Source organism: Gymnogyps californianus, chromosome 17, assembly GCF_018139145.2.
Source record: "Gymnogyps californianus isolate 813 chromosome 17, ASM1813914v2, whole genome shotgun sequence".
In the NCBI taxonomy this organism is placed as follows: domain Eukaryota; kingdom Metazoa; phylum Chordata; class Aves; order Accipitriformes; family Cathartidae; genus Gymnogyps; species Gymnogyps californianus.
Window position 1 is genome coordinate 278,062 of NC_059487.1, and position 24,848 is coordinate 302,909.

At 52.1% G+C, this 24,848-nt stretch overlaps 1 protein-coding gene across 1 annotated transcript in view; it reads right to left on the minus strand.

The window, feature by feature from the left end:
* Window positions 1-1,601: 1,601 nt before the first annotated feature.
* LOC127023266 (fer-1-like protein 4) overlaps window positions 1,602-24,848 on the minus strand; it is a 41,329-nt gene continuing 18,082 nt past the window's right edge. The window contains exons 21-45 of the mRNA XM_050907322.1: window positions 24,218-24,334; window positions 22,006-22,158; window positions 21,570-21,753; window positions 20,888-21,012; window positions 20,355-20,489; window positions 18,939-19,112; window positions 18,579-18,695; window positions 18,063-18,224; window positions 17,585-17,744; window positions 16,397-16,500; window positions 15,741-15,872; window positions 15,074-15,122; window positions 13,826-13,932; window positions 13,337-13,468; window positions 12,492-12,602; window positions 11,910-12,037; window positions 11,231-11,401; window positions 10,306-10,460; window positions 8,339-8,517; window positions 7,196-7,281; window positions 6,128-6,226; window positions 5,594-5,835; window positions 3,383-3,663; window positions 2,565-2,665; window positions 1,602-2,032 (exon numbers count right to left, since the gene is read on the minus strand). Coding sequence (XP_050763279.1) covers window positions 1,852-2,032; window positions 2,565-2,665; window positions 3,383-3,663; window positions 5,594-5,835; window positions 6,128-6,226; window positions 7,196-7,281; window positions 8,339-8,517; window positions 10,306-10,460; window positions 11,231-11,401; window positions 11,910-12,037; window positions 12,492-12,602; window positions 13,337-13,468; window positions 13,826-13,932; window positions 15,074-15,122; window positions 15,741-15,872; window positions 16,397-16,500; window positions 17,585-17,744; window positions 18,063-18,224; window positions 18,579-18,695; window positions 18,939-19,112; window positions 20,355-20,489; window positions 20,888-21,012; window positions 21,570-21,753; window positions 22,006-22,158; window positions 24,218-24,334 — 3,585 coding nt within the window. The 3' untranslated portion in view covers window positions 1,602-1,851. The remainder of the gene's footprint in view (window positions 2,033-2,564; window positions 2,666-3,382; window positions 3,664-5,593; window positions 5,836-6,127; window positions 6,227-7,195; window positions 7,282-8,338; window positions 8,518-10,305; window positions 10,461-11,230; window positions 11,402-11,909; window positions 12,038-12,491; window positions 12,603-13,336; window positions 13,469-13,825; window positions 13,933-15,073; window positions 15,123-15,740; window positions 15,873-16,396; window positions 16,501-17,584; window positions 17,745-18,062; window positions 18,225-18,578; window positions 18,696-18,938; window positions 19,113-20,354; window positions 20,490-20,887; window positions 21,013-21,569; window positions 21,754-22,005; window positions 22,159-24,217; window positions 24,335-24,848) is intronic.

Here is a 24,848-nt window from a genome sequence, read left to right on the forward strand (position 1 = left end):
CACAGACCCCCCAGTGTGCACACACTGACACACACCCGCACACCAAGGCACACAGCAGCATGCTGACGTATCCTGCAATTATAAGCTGAAATATTTTGAGGAAGCCTGAGGCAGATACACTTTGAGTCACAGGGAGCCCCAGCCTGGTGGTGCGGTGGAAAATGTGGCTGAGCATGGCTGCAAGAGCCAAGGAGATGCCTTGGGATGTGCACTGGGTGTGCTGAGGTGCACTGAGCTTGCTGGCATGGACCCGTAACCACTGAGGTGTGCCAGGTGTGCTGGGATGCACTGGTCACTGCTGGGGTGCACTGGGCACACTTTGCAAAGGCAACGTCCCACTCGGCAGGCCCTGCAGAAAAGCTGGGAGCACTGCACTGGGAGCAGCACTGGGAGCAGCACTGTCACACCCCAAGGCCCCGCTCTAGCCCCATGCAGGTGCTACATGCCCTGAGCCCTTTGCAGCCTGTTTCACTCCCCCTGCAGCCCAAGGGTCCCCTGAGGGGAGAGTGGGCTCCCCCTTTGCCATTCTGGGGCCCCCACCCAGCAGCTGAACTGGGGGAGCACCATGTCTGCCGCACACTCACACCTGGCTTCAGGTCCAGCCAGAGTCCTTACCTGCCTGTCTGGCTCTGCCCAGCTAGTTTTCTCCCCAAAACTTACTCTATCTGTGCCCTATTCAAAAGACAATCAGGCAGCCATCTTCACTATAAAACCCCATTGTCAGTTAATTTCTTTGGAAATGCAATGGTCCCTCTAAGCATCATCTCCTGCACCAGGATGAGACCTCTCAGAAGGTATCTGTCCTGTCCAATCTCAGGGTGAAGCACCTCCACTTGAGATCAGATCATGTCAGGGCTTGTCTGTGCAGAAGACAGGAACCCTGGGGCACCAGAGACCATGCTGAGAACAAGTCACATTTAATTTACATCAGCCCAACACCACAATACAGATTCATGCTGACGACCACATGCCGATGTGCCAGCGCTGTGCTATCCGGGAGGAAGGGCGAAGGGGCATCAGCGAGGACTGCCTGCAGCAGGCTGGCCCCCAGCTCCACAAAGCAGCTGCAAAACACAAGCAGCATCGGAGAGAGCAGCCAAGGAGCTTCTATGCCTGTGGAAATGAAGAGCCAAAATGAAGTTTGAAGCAAGCCTGAATCCAACCCAGCACATGCAGGGAAAGCTGTTAAGTGGCTTTTAAGGAGTGACAACCAGAAAGTCCATGTCCTGGGGAGTGCTACCATGTCCAGAGCTGACTCCAACTCCAAGAGCTGTTCCTGTGCTCTTGGCACAGCAGGAAGCTCATGGCTACCTTGGCTCTGTTGTCCTTCTCCCTGGAGAGCCCCATTCAAAGGTCTTCCAGGTCCTACCTCCACCAGGACCCTACATCAGACCTGCCTTCCCCCTGTACATTTTGTTTTGAACTCTTCAGGCAAAGGCCTGGGAAGTGCCAAGTATTGTCAAGCCGGGGCATGGATGGCTCTGTATGTCCCCATCTCTGCCAGAATCACTCTCAATGGCAAGAGCTGGTTTCAGCTGCCGTGTCTGTGGGGACAGCCCCAGTAGACCCCGTTTTCCCACCCTCCCACGCCAGTGCCACAAACAATTTTTTTCCCAAAGCTGTAACTGTCCTTTAAGGAGTTTGCCTTATTTAGTAGGTTGGTTACTTGGTTTCTTAGCATCTCATGGGTACTTAGCATGAAACGTGACTCCCCAAAGAGAGGCCACATCTGCAGGTCTCTCACTCTGAAGTTTGCCTCTGCACTTGCGGGATTTCCTTAAACTTTCTGGTCCAGTCTCGATTCCTGCAATAATCACCCCTGTCTTTAAGTAGTCCTGTGCTGGAGAGCATTTATCCATTGATGATCTTCTCGCTGATGTATCCAGGCATGGTGTAGATCAAAAGAACCAGGAAGATGGTCAGAACAGCGACAATGAACAGCACAATGATGTATTTCTTGTACCGCTTCCAGATAAAGAACACAAAGGTCTTCATGGGATTCACAAACCAGTTGAAAGAAGTTTTTGGCCGGCTGGAACAGGAAGGGAAGAGTAGATAAGCACAGGCTCAATCCACAGAGCAGCACGTTGGCCCCTCTGTTTTGGTGCCCTGCCACCCTCATGTGTCGCTAGCTCTTCCTGCTGCTTCCAGACAGGATCACCCTAGGGGCTGCAAGAACTACAGTGCCTGCGAAAGCGCTGGAGACAACAGGACCTGAGCCTCAGGACAGCCCCCGCAGAGCTGTTCTGCACCCATGTGGCTAACGGGTGCATTCACATGGTTGAACCAGAGCTGCCCTTTTTGTACAAGCAATGTTATGGCATAACTGCCTTGAGTACCTCACTGAGATCAGCCCTGGCCCAGATGCTGCAGCCACAAGTCCTGGTGAACCTGCTCGAGCTCTGGGAAGCCCTGGCAGCCCTAGTCCTGCAGAGCCCACCGCCCAGGGCCTCATTGATTGCTCTCAGCTTCCTGACAAGCAGATGCTCCCTGTCCCCACACAAACAGCTGCTGAAAACACGGCACTGTCCATCCGTGTTAAAGGTGGTAACACAGATACTCACTTGGGCTTTTCCAGGGGTTCCGGTTCTTTTCGGCCCAAACCAACAGGACTTTTCTCAGCCTCCTCCACAGTCAGCAGCTGGAACTCTGCTTCCACCTTACCCTGGAGGGGGAACATGTCTGAGCCATGGCTGCACGTGTTGCTTCGCAGACCAGCCTGCTGACCACACGTCCTGCCAGGACTGGGTATTTTTCTCCCAGTTCCACTTACAGGTGCTCAGAGCAATTAACTTTTCTCTCCAGGCATTAGCTACAGAGTCTCTCACTTCACAGCCAGCAGAAACTGTGGCCTGGCCAGAAACTAACTGTTCTGCAGACAAGGCACTGTACTGTAATGCACTCCGCAGGTATCTGGATTTGTCTGCAGCCTCCCACACTGGCACTGAGCAAAACTCACCCTTGAGGACAAACAATGGTCCACTAGCAGGGCCATCAGCAGCGAGTCTGCCCTGGGACAGCTGGCACCTGCCTGTCTGAGGTAGGCAGAGACCCTAGGACAAGCTTTTGCTGCTGTCCTGTCTGGCTGATGGGGAGCCATGTGCCTCTTGCTTTGCTCCCCTCACTGAGCACTGCTCTATGGGAAGCTCAGAGGAAGACATGAAGTTGGACACCCCCTGCATGCCACCGCAGCTGGCACTTCTGGGTAGATGAAGTGCTGGATTTGCAGCAGATGGGACAAGTCTCCAGGACCCTGCACAAAGTCCTGGGCAGCTGGGTCATTGCTGCCTCTGTAGGTTATGTGCATGCAGGACAGGTTGCCATGTCAAGGCAGAGGCAAAACACTGGCTTGCTGCTCACCTGTGCCAGCACCCTGCCTTACCGTCAGGAGGTACTTGTTCCCACTGGGGTCTGTGAACTCCACGTCCTCTGGTTTGACTGAGCTGCTCCACTTCTTTTTCTTCTTCTTCTGCTTGTCCTCCCTCTCCTCTCTCTCCTCATCTTCTTGATCTTTGAGTTTGATGAAGGGCCACCAGCCCCTCATGCGCTTGTTTCGGAAGATGGAGAAGCGAGGTGTTGCATTCTCCTTGGCCATATTGATGGTGCAATGCTCTGAGCTCTTGGCTGCCCGCACCATGTCATGCAGCTTCAGCTCAATGGAGCCTGCAGGCACAGTGAAGAGGAGAACTCATGGTGAAATCCTGAGGTCAGCCTCACACACTATTTCGCTTTCTATCTCAGCCACGCTCCCACCACCACAAGTAGGTCCCAACTGCTGCAATGATCTAGCAGAGTCCTGCTCATTTACAGGTGGAGAACCTGAAGTTCAGCATAAGAAAGGACCAGCCCAAGAGTTAGAGACTAAGAAGCAGAAGCCACAGGTCTTTTCTCATCTCTGATGTGGCCAGTTTGGTTTGTGTGTGGTACAAGTGGGTTATTTTCACTCCTTTACCATGTCCCACCCTGCTCTCCTCACATGTCCAAGCTCCTCTTCCCCTCTCATTCCTGCAAATGTCAATAAAAAATTATAAAATCTGGGAAACTCTTTAAAGGTTTCAAGTCTGTCTTACATCTGAAACAGCCTCAGTTCATTTCCCTGCTTGGCCTTGCACCCTTGTCCTCCTTGGAAGGAGCTCCCATCCCACTTCAGCACTAAGCCCTTGCAAGAAATAAGTCTTATCACGTATGGGTCTGTATTGGTAAAAGCATAGCCAGCAATCAAGGGATGTGGGTGTTCTCCTCTGCTCAGCTCTGGTGAGACTGCATCTGGATACAGTGTCCAGTTTTGGCCCCCAACACAAGAAAGGTGTCAACTAACTAGAGAGAGTCCAGTGGCTGAGATGGTCAAGGCTAGAGCATGTACTGTGGGTTGAGAGAACCATGCATGGGCAGCCCAGAGAAGAGACGTCAAAGGAGAGATCTTACTGCATCTCCCACAGCCTAAAGGAAGCTATAGAGCAGATAGAGCTAGACTCTTCTCAGAAGTGGATGATGAAAGCACGTAAGGCAACGGACACAAGCTGCTGCAAGCAAAAAAATTTGAGAATTATGAGAATGGTGCAGCCAGGAAAAGGGGCCCTGAAGGGTGCTGGGATCTCCATCCTTGGAGATACTCAAAACTCACCCAGACAAGGCCCTGAGCAACCCGACCTACATTGCATCTAGCCCTGCTTGGAGCAGGAGGTTGCAATACAGACTGCAGAAGCCCCTTCCTGCCTAGAAGTTCCTGAGATTGTACATGCCAGGAATCATTGGGATTGCTGTCTAATGCTTTCTTCAGTGCCTGAGTAGCATGGCTGAACCAATCACCATTGGAAGTGCCTCATGGAGGTAAAGCGCTTTAAATACACCATGGAAGGTTGATGAATAAAGAGAGTTTTATCCTGCCCAAGAGACAGTAGGGCAAAGGGGTTGCTTTTTAATGGGGAGGCCAAAGTTTGAAGAAGGGAGGGACAACTGAACGGAGTGCTACAAACTCAGGGATGAGATAGCAGAAGCAGGAGACAAGCAGCAGTGTTTGTGCTAGCGTAGTGTGGGCAGAATCACCACCAGCCCAGCTTTGTCGCCAGGCCCTACTGCATGCCCAGCTCAGCAGGTCTGGGCACTGGGAAGTACTAGAGCAGCTGGGGAGCTCCGAGCCCCCAGCGATGGGATGCCGCAACTCAAGTGCAAATGGTCTCACAGAGGTTGCCAATCCCTGTGCCCACAACGTAAGCTCCTGGGAAAGCTGCTCTTTGGCCAAGTCTTTGGGATCTGCAGATCTAAGTGAGAGCACGGCAAATGAGCAAGTTTATCAGAAAGGTTGTGAGGCAGCAGAACCTGGAAGTCCTGTGGCGTGACAGGCCCTGAACAAGGACACCAAGGCCCTGGGACAAGCATGCAAGCTCAACGTGTCTGAGTAGGAGAGGTGTGTATCCCCAGGCTCTGCCTATAGCTCACATGTGAAAAACCAGCCCAGGTGACTGCTGAGCTGAAGAGCTTGATCTGATGCTCCTGGTGTCCCTTCTCAGAGAGCTGGGCCCCAGGGAAAACGCTGTAATACTCCAGCAAGGTGAGGGACAGGTCACCCCACTTCCAGCAGGTCACACCATACCTAGAAAGTCATTAGCTGAAATCCTGTCATAATCCCAGACCTGGAGGACCAGAACAGCCGGTTCCCGAAACTCTGATTCCTCCACAGAGAAGACAGAGTCCTTCTTCTTGTAGGTGATCTCCTTCTCGGTCGGGAGATAGTTGAAGCGGAAGATGAACCTCCAGTTGAAATTGCCCTCCCCGGTCAGGGAGTTAAAGTGAACATCCGTCTCCTGCTTGTCGTGGTCAAGACCCTTTATCCAGCTGCAGGAGAAACTCAGTTATCTCCTACTCCTGTCAGCCAGCCCCAAAGGCAGAGCAGAAGGATGGAAGGGCTGAACCCCATGGGGTAGCAGGAAAGGAAGAGTCGAAGAGCCAAACTGGACCAACACCTGACCAACATCTTTGGGGGTACAGCAGTCCATGCAGGGGACTGGAGTGGGGCACCTCGTGCTGAGGCAGGGAGGAGCAGAGGTTCAGAGAAGGCAGTGAGGGTGTGGGGCAGGGCAGGGAGCAGGACAGCCAGGCTCTGGCCTCCCTCTGGCTCCCATCAGACCTTTTCACGTAGATGTCACTGGAAGGCTCTCCCGTTACTGGGTTGACATCATCAAGGATCACGTCATCTGTGTTCCAGATAATCACACGCAGCTCATAGCTGTGGGAAGGACACAGGGGTGAGTTAGACACATGCTCTTGCCCCTGGTGCCTGGGAGGGCAGGTCAAGCCCACACCAGCAGAGCACGAGGACTTGAACCCTCCTAGCACTGTGGCTCCCTGGCAGGGCTCCTCTGGCCAAGCACAGCCCAGCAGTCTTGCTGCCATGCACAAAGCCCTTCCTGGGGGCTACAACCCCATAAGACAAACACCCACAGTCAAAACAGGCAGCTTTTGCAAAGCAAATCCCTGGTGCATGGGAAACCCACCCAGCACCACTTAGCATTAGGAGCACAGAAAGGCTTAGGCAGGAAGGGACCTCTGCAGTCTCTGTTCCAGCCTCTTGCTCTAACTTCATAGTAGATCAGATTGCTCAGGGCCTTGTCTGCGTGAGTTTTGAATAACTCCAAGAATGGATATCCCAGCAACTCTCTGGGTGACTCCATGCCTATCCCAGGGCAGCTTCACTCTCATTGGGAAAATGTTTTCCCTATATTCAGTTGGAGTTTCCCTTGCTGCAGTTTCTGTCCATTATCTCTTCTCCTTTCATGTGCACCTCTGAGAAGAATCTGAACCCTCCATCTCAACAGCCCCGTTAGATCATTGAAAACAGCAGATCTCCTCCTTCAACATCACTTCTCCAGGCACCCAGAGGACATCTGTCCACTAGCCAAAACAGAGCTAGATGAGTAGCTCTGACCTGGGTTTCTATCACCTTCATGTCCAGCCTTAGAGAGAATAACCCTGCCCTTCACAAACACTTGTGCAGCTGAAGCGCTTATGCCCCATGCGGATACACCCAAGAGACCATCCCACGGCCAGAGCTGAAGCAGAGAGGAGGGCTGCATGCCAGGCTAGCACAGACTGTCAGCCTGTGCAGGACTCCGTGGCACACCCTGCCAGGCATGGCAAGGGACAGTGACCCTCCACACAGGCTCATCAGCCCCTCTTCTGCTCCCATGGGTGCTACCTGACAGGCAGTCGTGGCTTGATATTGACAGGTGGCGGTGCGGGGACGTCATTTGGAAACATGTCAATCCACATGTGCAAGGAGCCCTGACAAGAGAAGACAGCAGAGAGACTTCAAAAGACAGACCACCCTCCAGCTCTTCAAGGAGCAAGGGCTTGGTCCTGCAAGGAAAACTCTCACCAGAAAGCCACTGCTTGGCTTTCTCCATCCCCAGCACTTCAGAGTGATGTGTGACTGGATTTTAGATAGGGAAAAAATTAAACCTACCAAAAATTGCTTATTTCCCTCCCCACCCTGCTCCCAAGAAAAACCATTTCAGCTGAACTGAGTCCATTTCAAACAGAGGCAACATGTCCCTCTGTCTTAACAAGAAGCATACAATAATGCAACACTTCAGCATAGCCAAGAAAACTAAAAAGTGATGGGTCTGACCCATCCCCTCCTGTCACAAAAGCCAGAGTGACTGCAGAGCTCTCCTTTGTTACAGACCTCCAGTACCCAAGGGAACAGGAGATGTCCAGTGCAGGACACTGAAACAGTTGAGCTCAGATCACTGCACTGCATAAAACTGAGGATGAATGTTTCTCCTCCAGCCAGCAGTTACGTTGTGCCCCCAGGGAGAAGCCAAGGGGGCAGAATGGGGCTCTTGCAGGGGAGCAAAGCAGCAGTGATAGGGGACAAAGCAGAAGAAGAGGCAGGGACAGGCAAGGACACTACCACCCACCGTGGTGCATGGTGGCAGGGCTCAGAAGGCAGAGCATCCTTGCCACCCACACAGCATCCTCATCAGAGCAGTGCTACATGGCCTGAGGAGACAGGAAGGACTCTGGGCCACCAGCATTGTGACCACAACATCAGTAGACAGAGGTCTCTTGAGGAAAGGGTGTTCAGAAGCACCATGAGAGGTCAGAGGGTGGATCTGAGCAAAGGACACCCAAGGCCAACAGTCCTCACTTCACAGCAGGGCCAGCCATCCACAGACACAGCTCCAGTCGTCCACGCAGGAAGGGGTAATGCATGGGATTCATGCCATGATGAGGAGACAAAAGGACAACAGGGGACCAGCCAGGGGGCTGGGAACCAGCTGCCCCCAAGGTCCTTCCCCAGAGCAATGTCTAGGCTGGGCAAGGAAACACATCTCACCTGCAGAAGCCCAGGGTTCTCTGGGTTGTACAAGGACCGGATCTCCACATGCTCTGGTACCAGCTTGTACCCGTATCCTGGCATCTCTTCCCAGTGCTGCAGGACGTACAAAGCCTTATGTTCATCATCCACTGACCAGTTCTCATCTGCCACTCCTCTCTCGTTCCTCACAGAGGCCTCTGCAGCAGGACACAGCCAGGTAGAAGATAAAGGCATCTGGCCGGCGAGAGCCACATCAGGACGTTAGTCACAGGCACAGGTAAGGGAAGATGGTGGCCTGGGCAAACAAGCACCTCACCAGAAAAATAAAATGGGGAGAAGCAGGAGGATGAGGATGAAAGGAATGAGTTCAATACATTGCAGTAATGAGGAAAACTGTAGGCAGGAAGACAAACAAGCTAAGAGAAATAAGAAGAAAAGGGCAAAAAAGAATTTACTATGGCCCTGGGAAAAGGATCCAGGGGACACCGAGGAGGATATGACCCTCTGGGGCAGTTTAAGTCCCCATGTCTCTGTGGTAGTGCCAACAGATCCATGGATGAGAGATTTTGTCCTAGAAGTGCTCCAGGAAAGCACCACTCGTCACTTGGCAGTGACACGCAGCTGTTAATTAACAGTCTGCGCAATTAATTGACTCATTTGGCACAGTGAAGCCAAATGGCAGTTCAAGACCAAATCCTGCTGGTGGAGAGAAAAGCAGGAACCAACAGGTGAGGACACAATGACCCACCCACCCCTGGGTTTATGAAGAGCATCTGCTCTTTGGAGATCAGTCTGAGACTAAAACCATCCCAAGCAGTCCCCAAGTGCAGCAGATATTCACAGGGCACCAACTGCAGCCGCGTTTGAACCAGAGCCAGCTCTCAGGGGAACACCAGAAGAGCACCTCATTTCTCCCTTCCCAGCTACCCAGTGACCTGAGAAAAGGGGAAAAGGGCTTTTGGAGGCTCCTTGCCCTCTCCTGAGCAGGATTTCTTTCCCCTTCATGACATCAGCCATAGAGGCCAGCAGAAAGCTGAGGAACAGCAGCACTGAAACGAGCAGAAGATAACATTGGCCATACACATAGGTCCCCCCTCTCTGGGCAGGCTGGGCACAGGGATCATCCTTCCTCCAGGCTACATAGCATTGCCTTGCAGGACCCAGCCATCCACAAGCAGGCCACATCCGCTCCATCCTTTCCTCCAGGCTGGATTCGATTGCACAGGTGTTGGCCACTGGAGGGAACGTGCACAGCAGGGACAGGCCTGTGCTCAGGGAAGTTCTCCATCACTGCTGGCAGAGGGCATGAAAGGTTGCTGTGTTCTTGGACATCCATGGCCCTGGCTCAGGGTTTGTAATGCCAGTGAAGAGGAAAGAAAAACAGCAAAGGAGAAGCAGAAGCTGCCCACAAGGAGGAAATCAACAGTAGTGAGGAGCAGTGGGGAGACACCCAAGGCACCCAAAGCCACCAGAAGCAGAGAGCATCCCTGAAGGACAAAGCCAGCTAAAAACAGGAAAGGAGACTGAAAAAGCCCCCCCAAAAAACAAAAAAAAGGATGCCAGTATCTTGCTGATGGTGGTCACAAGCAGATGAAGGTACAGCTTTGTGCCAGTGTCAGCCACCAGAATAAGCTACGCCTTCTCTGGCTGCACAAGCTATCAAACCCCCATGCACATCACTGCCGTGCAAGCGGGTTTACTTTGCTTCACCTACTGCCTGGGAAGCCACTTTGGGACCTAATGGTCTGGATCACATCCTCCCCCAGTGCGACACCATCATCCACTGAAACCAGGCCACGGAGCACCGAGGATGCTCCCCGCGGTGACCCACAAAGCTGGGCCATGCAGGGCACAGAGGTGGCAGCCAGCCTGGACACTTCAGGGAAGAGAGGCTGGTGGGTTCCCAGACCTCTCACCAGCACGTGCACTGCTGAGCACAGGCAGGTGTTTAAGGGAGCAGTCATTGTTCCCCAAGCCCTCTGTACCTTCAGGAAAAGCCTCTGGAGGGACCTTGAATATTTTATTGTCCACTTTGACCTCCTCCCGTCTGTACTCTGCTGCAGGGAGCGAGTTTTTCTTGCATAAACTATCCAAGATCTGTGTGGGCTTGAAAGCATCTCTCCACATGTTGTAGCCGTTTCTGCATGGAAGGGAGAACATCGAGAACATCTTCAGCTTAAACACAACAGATTTTTTTCCTAGGCTGTGAAACGCCCTGCCTTCCCCACAGCACAGGCTATGCCACCAGATCCCTGCTCAAATTTTCACTGGGAAAACCACAGGCACACAAAAGCTTAATGAATGAAAAGCTTAACAAGCTCTCCTCCCCCAGAACATGCCAGGCTTGCACCCCACAGAACCATTAGCTTCCAAGCAGCAACAGGAACAATTCGAGCTGCAGCTTGTAAGTTGGAGAGAGGTTTTAGCAGTGCTGGGGACTCAACTCCATGCCCACAGCTAATTCTCCCATAGCGGGGTAGGAGAAGAGAAGTTTACAGAGAACTGGCCAAAGATACCAGAGAATCCATACTGAATGAGGCCAAAGGAAAACAGATGTCATGAGTCTTGCTGCTCACAGAATTAGCTACTGCCAGAGAAACCGCCCTACTTTCTGAAAGAGGTCAAAATCACATCAATGTCAAGTGAGCGCTTTTCTCACAGAACACCAATATGAAAGCATTAAAGAACTTTTTGCTACTATATGCAAAATATATTAGTCCACAGTAGGAATTAGAGCTATCACAGGAAGCCGGTAGGAGTCTAAAGCAGATGGAGTTATCCGTGTAACTTGTAGTGAATCTGTGGGGCACCTGCTCAAAGGATACTGTGGATGCAAGCTCCGTCCTGCAAAACTGGAGGTGCTCACCACCCAAACAGTAGGTGAGAAGAATGCATCACACCGGTACCTACATGTCGTACTGAGAAGCCACTCCACAGTTGGCCCTGTGCTTGCTGTAGAATCGATTCTCCAAGTCAATCTTGGTCTCCCCAATCAGATCATCAGATCCAACCAAATCATGGTCGAATATTGCCACAGTGAGTTCTGATTCCATGGGAAAGGAGACTGTCAGCTCCACAACTCTGGACAGAAGCAGATGGGAAGAGTGCAATTAGCAAAGAGGATAGAAATGAAACACATGCTCTGCTTTGATCATCCTACACATTTAAGAACTGTATTTGACAGCTGAAAGACCTCTGATAGAGTTTGGTTCTCCATAAGTTCAGTGTGTGCAGTTTTCAGCGCACGCAGTTTTCAGTGTGCATGTTCAAACAAAGGAGTTACTTTTGCAGGAATGTATGCGCTTGGATAGAGGTTCTGGAGCTAGGGAAAAAGCTCTCCAATGCGCTGTTGCTGCTTGGCTTGCTACTTTGTCTGTTAAATTAAGCCCTTGGGAGTGCTCCCCTCCTAACCCAAAACACTTATGGCTCCTGTGTCAGCCAGAGGCAAGAGACATGCCTGGGACCTTTGTGTTACAGCACAAGATTCTCCAGCAGAAAGGAACAGAAGACCACACATGCTGGACCACAGCCTGAGCCCCAGATTTGCACTATTCCTATTAAACCTGCTAGATTAAAAGTTCCTGCATACTCTCCAAACACAGGATTGAGCTGCTTTGGGATGTATCGCTCCTTTGTGTCCTTCTGCTCCTGCCCCACAGTCACCACCACGTAGGGGTCTGCCTTGCCATTGGGGTCTGCTGGAGACAGGTTCGTAGCCTGGAATACACAAGAGGTACTGCCATATATCAGCTGCAGAGAGCAACCTGCACAAGGAACACTGCACAGGCCAGAGACCACCCAAGCCCGCTGGTCAGGTCCCTCCAGCAGCTCCCCCAGCAGTGAAACAGGCACTTGTTCCCACGCAAATCCCCACTCAACAAGCCACTGATGTCTCCAGCTGTCGGCCCACCTACTTGCTCACTGTCTCAAGGCAGATGAGAGGAGCCAAGAAATGCCCGTCTGGATTTTTAGCACCTCCTGAAGCTACAAAGCATGGAAGGCTCCCCATGGACAAGATGTAGCTGACTTCCACTGGGCTGGCAGAGCCTTCAAGACAGCATGGAGCTTTTCACAAGTGCCACTGGTCATATTTACTGAGCAGAGAATGGCAGGAGGTCCATAGGGAGGGACAGACCTCCAAGCACTACTGCCACCACCACCAGAGACTTACCTTAACAATGTAAACTCTCACAAGAACCTTGATGGGTCTGTTCCTTGGAACGCCCTGGGAGACCTTGGGCTCCATGCCGGCTTCCTCAGTGGGGTAGACATAGAAGGAGCCCTGCAAAAAAGACATTGCAAGTAACAACTAGATACAAAAGAGAGTATCTCAGATGGGACTGGAGCCACCAAGACCAGCTTCACCTGCCAACTGGAAAATCAGAGCCATTGCCCCATGCAGAGCACAGACACCCTGTGCCCATGGGGACAGTCCTTTCCAAAGGCACTGTCACGTCCACATAGCCCAGGCAGTCCCCGTTTGCAAGTTAGGCTGCAGGCTGTCAGACCACTGCCAATGCCAGAAGATCTGAACACCTCCAGGCACTTTGGACTGCCAAAGGCAGGGGGCACCAAAGGTTTTCTAGGGACCTTCTTAAACCAGCTTCTGTAGTTGATATTTCAGAGTCTTCAAGAGCTCCTGGGTGGGAGGATGATGACTCTTTTAAACAAGTTTTACTAATTTTAAAACCACTGAAGCTCACTAATTCTTAATTGCATACTGAACATACCCAGAGGCCCCAACCAGAATAAGAGTCCTTTATGCTTTTTGCTTTCTCCTTGCAAGAGCTAAAAAATCTAAATCAGGTGCATTTATCAGCTAACAAAGGACCACAGTACACCACTGCTTCAACAGGCACCAACAGTACCCTGGCCATGCCGCACCGTGGCCTCACATCACCTTGCACACACATTTACTGTCCAAGGCTTTGCTGGTGTCAGCATGCTCTGAAATACAGGTTGTCCTAAGGATTTTCTTCCACATGCAGCACAAATGTCATTCAAATGATACAGTACCTTGTACTTCCCCACAAAATGTTCATCCTCGTTTCCATCTTCATGCTCATTTGCTTTGCCACGATGAAGGGGGAAAATACACAGCCAGTCTTCAAAATTACCAAACTCATTTTCCAGCTCAGAGTTGTAGATCTGAAATAAGTAGAAAGTCATTTTGGGCCTTTTCCTGCCATCTTAAAGGGGAGGAGAGTCAGCAAGACCATCCTTTCCCTGCTTCAACCATTTCACCTGGTCCTGCCTTACCCCTGTATTACTCAGTGCAGGGTGTTATGGTTTTCCCTTATCCCCCCCAGGTCCATCCTCAAATGTGCACACACATCCCAGCTTGGCTCCAAGGTCTCACTAGCTGTTTCAAAGCCCAGCAATGATGGGGGCCCAGCACACGCTGCAGGTTCTCCTCCCAGTCTAACCTCCACTGCAGGGAGGTGAGGAGGACATGGACAAAGGGCCGGGGTTGAAAGAGGCCAGATCTGTCACCCCAATAATCACCTGAAGGGTGGCGATGAGCTTCCTCTTAGGTCGAGCAGGTTCAGCTTCAATTACTGCCTCATCTTCTGCTTCTATGTCAATGGAGGATGCATGCAAATTTCCTCCATCTAGAAATGGCAATAGGAGATTAGGAAATGCTCTGATCTCTCCCATCATCTCAAGTGTCTGTCCATGAAATGACCCCGGCAACAGCTTTCACCTTCACCCAGGGCTTTGACCTGTGTCAGGGTAACCGGAGCTATCGCTGTCTGTAACAGGTGTCTTTATGGCATCTCAGGTTTCCCAGCAAGGCATGGCTGGATGGGTGGGGGACAAAAATCGGCTCAGACTTGCTTGCCTGCATGGCTACTGTTTAGGAAGGAAGTGGGCAGAGACCAAATGGAGGAAGGTGGCTGGACCAGCCCACAGCTGCTGTCAGGGAAGGCACGAATGAAAGCTAACCCTCTTCTTTGCATGGATGCTTATTTGGTGGACTGCTGTTTTGGGTGGATGTCTAACTGAAGCATCACTACCACTTCGGGCACAGGCAGCTGTGCCTGGAAAGAGCATAGCCAGACCCTTCTCTGGGGCACCAGCAACCCAAGGACAGAGAGGGTGCGTCCTTGCCCCATTTCCCAAAGACCCCAGAGCCCTTGAGCGCTAATGGCATGCAGGTACCCTCCAGCCCTCTCCTTAAATAGGATTTACATAATTTCTATACTTACTGTCTCACCTCCCCAGGTCATTGCTAGACGAGTCACTGCTTACACCTCCACAAACATGAGCCTACAGCTGTAACACTGTTCTCAGATCATCTGTTTATTATTACTGTCTTTCTGTTACCTTGTAGTGAATCCGGTACCCCAGGTGAGTATCCCACGTGCACAGAGTGACACCCAGCTCCTGGACCGTTTTGCCTCCCCACCATCCTCTCTCTCTCCATCCCACCTTTGCTTCCTGCTCTCACCCTGACAATCCCATGATCCTTGCAGCTGATTTTTCTGCAGGTTTTTGCTCGCTCAGGAAGGCTCTTGCTTCAACACAATTTTCCAAACTTTTCTGAGGAAAGTTTGGTGTTTTCATCTTGAAATAGCCTTTGTTAGCCCTTGCCAATGTTTCCAGTTTCTCTGCTCCCCTTTGTGTTGTTTTTGCTGAATGTTGCAAAGCCATTGCCTGCTCAGACCCCATTCCCACAAGCCCAGCACCCTCCAGGATGGTGTAAGTCCTGGCTCTCCCCACAGAAGAGCTGGGTATTGCTAGAGGACTCACCTGCATCATTCAGGTCATCATTCTCAGCATCCTCCTCATCACTGCGTGTCTGAAACACACACGAACAGTCACCCCACAGCCCTGACAGCAAAGGCTTCTCCATCCAAGCACAGGACACTGTCAAAGCCTTCCTGCCAGCAGAGTCAGTAATACCTAGCTTGAGATCATTTAGCATTAATGTCATTGCAGGAGGTATCCACTGAGTGCCTTAATGACCTTTTCTTCTCCCCAGTCCTCCTGCTGGCCTTTTTGATTGGGATTTAAGGGACACAGGGCAAGGAAGGAAATTTGGGGCAGACCTCCTCCCATAGCTCATCCTGGGAAGACAGCCAGGACAGAGAGTAAGCAGCACGAAAGCCCCTGCATTGCAGCTAAAATCAGCAATGTCACATTTTCAGGAGTGCCTCCACAAAAGCCCAGTTGCGTTCTCAAAACCACTTGGGCACTGAGCCTCAGGGATGTTTCAACATATTGCCTGCTGATATCAGTCCACCTGCCAGATGCTTGATACCTGGCTACCTTAAGTATGCTTGACACACAAAAGCCCATGTCTTCCTGCAGATCCATGCCAGGAGGGCTCCTATGACACGCAGTGCTGTTGAAAACATCTTCCTCAAGCCAGTGCAGCCACTTTTCCCCTCTGCTGGCAGCTGCTACAAAAGATTACCTGGTTATACAGCTCCTTCAGGGACTCATAGTACTTGGACCACCAATCCAGTTCTTCCAGCTCTGGTTTTTCCTCTTCATATTCATCCTCCTTCTTTACAAGCTTATTGATAGGAATTTTCTTCAAAGGAGCCTTAAAAGAACAGAGAAAAGGGTTCAGAGGGAGGAAACGACCACCCAGGACACCCATGCACCCTACTCTAGTGCCCTGGGAGCCTCTGGCAGAGGCTCAGCTTTCAGGCAGAGCACAGGAGGTGCAAAGCTACCTGTAGGCCCAGGTTTGTGCTTTGCTCCAAAAGCAGCAGTTTTCAAGGCACAAGGCAACACAGCTCTCCTCCCTGTGCCAGAGCCCAGACATGCAGCAGTGCCGATGCACCAGCAGGAGAGAGGAGTGTTTGGGTCCAGAGCAAAAACTGGTGGTCGAAACCTAACTCTGAACTTCTGAACTTTCTTTTTTGTTTGTAACCTTCAGTTTGGCTTTCCAAACTTCAAAATTTGCTGGGCCCAACACATCACTCACCTTCACAAAACTTTGGGTCCAGAGCAAAAACTGGTGATTGAAACCTAACTCTGAACTTCTGAACTTTCTTTTTTGTTTGTAACCTTCAGTTTGGCTTTCCAAACTTCAAAATTTGCTGGGCCTAACACATCACTCACCTTCACAAAACTCAGGGGGTGAGTGCTGGGACCTGGCTCACCAGCTGCCAGGCCAATGTTTACCACAGTCTGAGAGGGAAGACGCTGGGATGAGACTTTCCGAGCTGAGATGAAGAGAAGGAGCTTCATGTTTCCATGCATTTATTTCTGCCCACTGCTTCCTACTATTTGGCCAGTTGTTATTCCACAGGAAAACCCTCCCTGTTACCCCACTATAATGTGATTGCTTTTAAAGCTTTTGATAGCAGACCCTGCAAAAATATTACTGGAAATCCAAGTACAGTGCCGAGACTGGCCACCATCATCAACATGCTTGTTGCTGACTCTCAGGAATTCAGATTTATGAGGTACACCTTCCCTACTCGGAAATGACCACAGATCGATCACTCCTTTTTGCTTCTTCCCCTTCGTGCCATATTTATTTACACACTTCCAGATCAGGAGCAATAGCTGTTGCTATCACAGAGCTATTTAGTGAATCCATTACCCAATGAACAGACCTTGACCCAACAATGTGAGAGATGCGTAAACCTTTCAATCCTTGGTCCTAGTGGACCAGCTCCCTAAAGCTTGTTGGAGGTCTCACTGGGGACAGCTCTCCAGCCCAGCTACGCAGAGGGTTGAAATACGTGAACACAATAGTCCTTCCCAGGATAAACATCTCTGATTCTAGACACAAACTTTCCACAGGGATAAGTTACTGTCTAGTATCTAGCCCCAGCTAAATGTCCTGCTAGACTAAGATATCTTCACAAGCCGTTGTCCCTCCTCTACTTTCTACAAATGTACGGCAAACAGTGCCTGGGAAAGAGACCCCAAGAAGACGCCACATCCACAGAGGAACAGTCCTGCCTCTGTGGTCGGGAGGCAAATGTTAAGCTAACCTTGGAGAAAACAGTCTGTAAATTGCCCTTTGCCATCCCCAAAGAGGGATGCCAGCCCTTACACAGCACTCCATCACTTGGCTGCTGCTGCTTCCTGAACACCAGTCTGGAGCCAAGTGCTACAGACCAGGATCACAACCTGCCTCCAACCCTAACCTGCCCCACGCTGTGTTTTTGCTGGGCACCTTACGGCTCTCGGGACAGGACTTTGCTGCCTGGCTAGGAGGGAGCGGAAGGGCCAGGGATCTCTGGCACTGGCAGGACCTGCCTGCCACCTCCACGGGAACCTCACCAAGCAGCTCACCTTTGGGTACATCTTCTGGTTCCTCCTCCAGCTCTCTGGGAGAGAATTTCATCACATCGGACACAATGTGGGTACCCACCAGCACAGTGCGCCCAAATGCCCGCTTTTCCACCACAAAGATGCTGAGAGGAGGGTGCAGGTAGACCAGCTCTGGGAGCTCCTGCAAAAGAACCGTGCACAGGGTTTGCAGGAGCAAGGGCAATACCCATGGCAGCCCCACCACACGTGGGGAGGTCTGACGGTGCCTTGCAGCTCTGCCCAAAAACCAAAGCCTTGCAGTGACAGGTGATGGCTGAGACTGCTTTTGGTGGGCAATTTCACAAAGGTTTTGATCTGCAGCTGAACCACATGGCCACGGGAGAGCAAAACCCCGGGGGCAGCTCCCCTCCTGTTACCTTGCCCCATGCAGACAGGCAGTGCATGGGTGCAGGATGGCCATGGTGCACCCTGGCATGGAAGGACCCTCCTTCCCACTCACCACATCTATGTATTTGACCAGCTCGGTGAAGTTGGGGTTCTCTTTGTAGGCCATGATCACCTCCGACTCCACCTTCTTGCCAGCACATTCAATGATCACCTGGGGCTGATCCACCTCAAACAAGTTCACCCGCTTCAGGTCCCGCAGGCCCCAGAACAGGATCTGAAGCACAACACGAAGCCACTGGGCTGCTCAAGACATGCCAGGCATGGCACGGCCACGCAGCCTGAAGCCCTGCCCAGTGCTGCCACCCCCTCACCCGGCAGGACACAGACCCCAAGAGAGGCCTGAGGCCACTCTCCCAACCCAGCCACCCAACAGCTCTGGCTCTTAAACTGCTGAGACCGTTTCTCCCTCACGTCAAGCACCTCCCTTTCTGCCATCTGCTCAGGCCTCAAAGGCACATTTCAGTTCCAAACCCGGCTCCCTCCCCAAGCCCTGCCCTCTGCACAGGCCGGCTGTGCTGTCTGCTTGGGGCAGCCCGGTGGGGAGCCAGCCCAGTAAAAGGCAGCGCACCTCTATGCGAAACTCCTTCAGCACCGGGCGGATACCCTCAGGGATGATGAACCGTCCAGCACGGGGGTCTCCCAGGTAGTCGGGCTCCTTGGGCTCCACGTCCTCGGGCACTGACGGCTGAGCAGGTGGAGCCAGGGCACACCAAGTGATGAAAGCCATTTCTACTCCATGCCATGCCCCCTCTCCCTCCCCTCTTGATCTATGCTCAGAGGCTCTGTCCCTGCAGCCTCCCTTCAGCTGAAAGCCAGATGTGGCTTTCAACAGGGAATCCTCTGCTGGGCCCCATGCAACCAGCTCCTCACCCACACAGCCCTCCCCAGAGAGCTGGCAAACATGTGCAGCTTCCTACAAGCCTGTTACCTCCAAATAGCCACTGTAGTCCAGCTCAATCAGCTCAAAAGCGGCAATGAGCTCTCCCGCTGCTTTGGTGCCCTTGTAGAAATCGAAGAACTGCAGGGCAGGTTTGGTGTACGGCTCATCGACCAGCTTCACCTGCGGGACGGCAAAGGCCTGGCCGAGGAACTCGGGGGAGCCCTGCGGGAAAGGGGGGATTGGGTCAAAGCATCCCTGTGTTACCTCACCACCTCAGAGAAAAGACCACCACTAATTCCAGCCAATCTGAGACAGCACAAGACTGCTCTTCCACCCTTGCCATCCTCTGCTTTGATTTCCTCTGCTCCATCCAGAGCTAGGAGCAGATGAGACACGGCTGCAGCAGCTCCTCTTAACTCCCAGTCCCTCTCCATGCAAACTGGGCAAACGGCCTGGGACCATGCACCAGAGGACATCAAAGCTAGATCAGGTTGCTCAGTCTCCTCCAGCCAGGGTTTGAATGTCTCCAAGGACGGAGGTCCCACAAGCTCTCTGAGCTCCAGGCCCAGCATTTGAACTCCCTCTGTGTGAAAATTGCTTCCTTATATCAAGTTGGATTTTTTCCTTGTTCCAGCTTGTCTGTTGCCTGTCATCCTGCCCCTGGGTACCTCCAAGAGAAGTCCAACTCCATGTTTTCTACCCTCTCCCATCAGGCAGCTGCAGGCAGCAGTAAGACACTGCCTTTGCCTCATCTTCTCCAGGCTGAATATACCCAGCTCTCCACCTCTCTTCACTCTGTCCTGTGCTCCAACCCCAACCATCTTGGTGGCCTCCTCTGGACTCACTCCAGTATATCAGTGTCTGTCTTGTATTGGGACCCAGGAAACAGACCCAGGAAAGCTGCTGAGCTACACAGGAGAATCCGGTGCAAGTTACGCCATTCCCCTTATGATAACAAAGAAGCTCCAGGAGAGGAGTGTGACTTCAAAGTACTAATGAAGAGAGAAAAGGGAGGACTGAGGAGGGATGGAAGATGACACCTGGGGGGACAGAGGGGAAGGAACAGCCCCAAGAGCTACATCGTCTCCCCCGGCTACGAGCCCTCTGCAACGTGAGCCTGCCAAGGAAGTGGGGCAGGCAGCTGGGAGAGGCACAGTTCTTCTCCAAAGAGGAGCGATCCCGGATCCACCGAGCACTTGTCAGGAGCTGGCTCAGGGCATCTCTGAGCCATCTGCATGCTGCAGCCAGCAGCTTCACCCCAGCTCATTGCAGAAGTCTGCAGAAAGTCTCAACCTCAGCCACAGCTCCCAGGACTCACCGCCACCGGTGGACCAGGATCAAGCTGAGTCATGGAAACCAAACAGAGATGTGGCTCTTAAGTGCCTGCTCACAGCACCCACACAGAGCTCCTCTGCCTTCCCTGTCCTGGAAATGATAGCAGGAGGGTAGCACGGCCATACTTACAAATTTATTGTGACTGAAAAGGTTGATTATAATGATGGGGGTCTCTGTTTTCAACTCTTCTTTTTTGCCATCAGTAATGAGCTGGTCAAACAGAAGTAGCTCATTCCACATGGGGCTCAGTGTCTCCTCCAGCATCTGCAGACAGAGACAGGAGGCCTGAGCATATCACAGCCAGTGGAAACAAACCACATGCACTTTGTAAAGAGAGTGAGGAAGCGTGGGCTGATCCCCTCTCCCACACGGCCACATGCAGCTGGTGCCTGGCAGGAGGGGAGATGGCTAAAGCATGAAATCAGCACTCGGGGCCAACTAGCACATGCCAATCAACCTTTGAGACCATGCTCATATGTTTTGTCAAATGTTCCCTGAGCATAGCCACACTGCCCAGAGCACACAAATACCTCATGCCTGGAGTTACAAAATCTCCAGGAGGACTGCCACAGCACTGGCCTTCAACATGTCAGTGAGGACGTGATCATTTTTCTCTCCCCGAGTCCCCAAGAAGGCAGAGGCAAGAGATTAAGTGGTCTCACCCTGGTGGTCTGGCAATGAGTCGAAAACACCACTCTCGCAAACGGATCTGAAAGGCCATTGTCATCTGCAGGGAGGATCCCTCGAGCCTGATACAGATGGGCTCGGAGCTGGAAATAGCTGAAATCTGGTAAGAAAAAGAGAAGAGAGGTCCCAGTTCCCCAGCCCTGCGTGAGGCCAAAATATGCATGAAGAAGAGGGCCAGCCAGGTAGGAGTGGGCACATCCTGCAAGGAATGGGTACCACTTGTAGGGGCACTCACTGTGGTTCTCGGAAGGCCAGCACATCTCAAAAGGTTTGGCCAAGCAAGACAAGCTCAGCAGGCTCCCCAGACACCTCTGGGAAGGACATGACATGTGAAATGTGCAGTGATCTGCTGTGAGCATCTGCTGTGGGGGAGCACCAGCAGGCCTCAGCAAAGGGGCAGACCTCATGCCCATTGCCAGTTTGGCAGCACATTCAGTGCCTACAAAGCACCCATCCTGCCTGCTGCTCCAGCTGTGAGTGTGCAAACACATCTTCATGAGAGCAAACTGGACCTGCCTGTCCCAGTCATGCCTTGGAGATGACGTGGAGACGACAGATCAGGTCCTACTCCTCGGTCACTGACCCTGGGGCAGGACCTCTCACCGCTCTGCTCTCCTGCTCACAGTTAAGCCATGGAAAAGCGGCATCTGTACTCACCATCCCTGCTGAGCCGGCTGGGAGGACTGTATGCCGAGAGCTGGGCTATCTCCTGTCCACTCTCAGAGAGGTACCTGAACTCCTCGGGCAGCTCTGCCAAACAGTTCTTCGCATATTTGGTTACCCCAAGCCACATGTAGATTTCCAGTTTGGCAAAGATCTCACCAGTGTGTAAGCCAGGGACCTGAAAGCACAGGAGGTTTAGCAGGTTTCCTATCTCAGCCATGCCCCTTCAGACCAAGATGATCACCACCAGCCAGTGACCAAACGAAGGGCACAGGAGACAGAGCACAACATTGGCAGAAGCAAAAGGCAGCGGTGGAGTAAGAGCTGTGTTTCCTTGTGAACTCTAGGGTTTCAGGAAGGAGGGCTGGAAGCAAGGAGGGAGAAGCAGCATGAAGCAAGCAAGAGCACACTGTTTTGGTATAAACCTGACCTTCATAAAGACAGTCTGGATCTTCGCACAGTCCTTGCCTTTCTCCTCTTCGACTACCGAGTAGAGGATGTTCTGTGCAGGAACTCTTGCATATGCCACACGCCTGTTGTTGCTGAGCATCCAGATGAGTACATCGGGGAGGGTGCACTGGGGCTGGAGGGGGGAAAGAGAGGAAGGTCACAGCAGAGGAACAGCACATATCTTGTCCTCCCTCCACTGGCACGGTGAAAGCTTCATCTCCTTGCAGGAGGGACTGCTGGCTGCACGGCAATTTGGAGATCCAGAAGCAAACAAAGGGCCTAACATTGGGCACATGCTTCTGAAAGTCTCAGCCCTGCAATATGGCTCTGCAGGTGTCGTGGTTTAACCCCAGCCAGCAACCAAGCACCACACAGCCGCTCGCTCACTCCCCCCCGGTGGGATGGGGGAGAGAATCAGAAGGGTAAAAGTGAGAAAACTCATGGGTTGACAGTTTAATCGGTAAAGCAAAAGCCTCGCACGCAAGCAAAGCAAAACAAGGAATTCATTCACCACTTCCCATCGGCAGGCAGGTGTTCAGCCATCTCCAGGAAAGCAGGGCTCCATCACGCGTAACGGTGACTTGGGAAGACAAATGCCGTAACTCCGAATGTCCCCCCCTTCTTTCTTCTTCCCTCAGCTCTATATGCTGAGCATGATGCCATATGGTATGGAATATCCCTTTGGTCAGTTGGGGTCAGCTGTCCCGGCTGTGTCCCCTCCCAACTTCTTGTGCACCCCCAACCTGCTCGCTGGTGGGGTGAGGTGAGGAGCAGAAAAGGCCTTGGCTCTGTGTAAGCACTGCTCAGCAATAACTAAAACATCCCTGTGTTATCAACACTGTTTCCAGCACAAATCCAAAACACAGCCCCATACTAGCTACCGTGAAGAAAATTAACTCTACCCCAGCCAAAACCAGCACAGCAGGTTTCTTGGAGGGATCTGTGATCTGCCTTGTTCTTCATTGTGAACACCAGCAGGATGCACTCAACCCCATGCCATGTTGGGGAGAGGGAGCCCCCACGAGACTGGAGAAGCGGCATTTTACCCCACACCTTTGACAGGAGCCCAAGTGCTGATCCATGGGAAGGAACCACATTAGCTGGCATCCCAGCAACATGAGTGCCCAGCGTAAAGCTGCACTTCGGGTTGAGAGCAAGACTTGCAATAAAGCAAATGCACAGATGGAAGCAATGACTTCTTTTAAAGTCTAACCTAAGCTCTCTTCCCCAACTCAGTTTCCCTGCCATTAGTGTTTGCACTTGTACTTGGTACTTGTACTTGCAAGTTTTCAGTACACAAGTAGCTGAAGCAATTTATTACTGCTCCAAACCAAGACCACCAACCTCCAAGCAGGGACCAAAAGTGGCAAGTGTACGTGCAGGGCTGACTCTACAGAGACAGCAACATTCACACCCGATCGCAGGGAGCAAAATGGGAGGAGGTTACCCTCTGTCTGGGGGATCAGCTGCAGCCAACCTGCAAGGCTGGAGCCTGAGGACAGCTTCTCCTCCTGGTGATGTGAGAGGTGACATCTTGTTCATGCTAAAGTCTACCCTCACATAGGTAAAGGTGTGAAAATGATTTGACTTCCCTTAGTGAAAGACTTCTCCAAACTGCAACATCTGTCCACCTAACTCCAGCAAACATTGCATTCTGGTTTACACTACACGACCGCACTGATTTTCTGGAGTTACTTAAAATAGAGCCAGTGAAACTCTGAAAATGGAGAGCCTCTGTTATGGTTGAGAGACCTTATTTCAATGCAAGTTTGAATTTGCAGAAAGCATCCAGGGTCAGTGGGAGTGCAGGCAGCACGGGCAAGGCTGTTTTCCCAGCCAGACTGCCTGCAGCAGGGCTGGAGGCACAGCCTCAGGCTGGCCGGGCAGAGAGGGCAGGGAGGCCCGGGTGGCCTGGAGCTGTCCCAGCTCTGCCTCCAACCCCCCGCTGAGCTGCTTGGATCCCTGCTCTGTCACCAACAACCCTGCAAAGCTGCCAAGCCTCATCCCTCATAAGAAGCATTACGTGAAATATGGTAACTTCCAGCAGCTGGAACTTGGGATTTTACATAGCGAGGAAAGACAGCAGAGGAAAAGCCCCAACTCAGGCTAGCGCGTTGGCAGCCAGCCCAGCGCCCTCTCCTTACCCGTACCCTCTTCTGCTCGGAAACGGGGTGCCCCGGGAGTGGCTGTACCTCTTTAGCCATGGAGCGTAGCTTTGCCAGGACCCTCCTTGTCTCCTTAACCTTCTCCTTGACGTTGGCTCGAGTCAGCCGCCGCCTCACACGGAGGCCCTGCTTTGCATACAGGATCTGAACAGAGAGCACAGCCGTCACGTGCCCGGCCGTGACCCAGGCATGCCACACTGGCACCCCTCGTGGGGGCTCTGTGGGGAAGCACCCGTGTGCTGATCACATCCATCCTGCCCCATCGCGCCCTGACCTCCACCATGGCTCACTCCCCAGCTGCTGAGAGCAAACCTCCATGAACCTGTCGCGAGGCATTTAGTGAAGGGTGCCAAGAACTGGAGACTCCAGTAAGTCATCAGCTCTGCTGATACCAGCCAGTAACAGAAGTCCATGAGCTTTTGCATCATTTGGGGCAGAAGGATGTATAAGAAATAACCCTTTCAGAAGCTGGTGGTCTAAGGCTCCAGATAGTGCCTGGGGGAGGCTTTGCACAAGGAGCAACTTGGGGCCACAGAAGTATGAGAATACGAAGATGTAAGAAAACAGGGCTGGGCTTTCATGTCCATTAGTTGATAGTGTACACATCTGAGGAGAGACTTTGTGATGAACCAAAACAAATAATGAAATACAGAAGGAA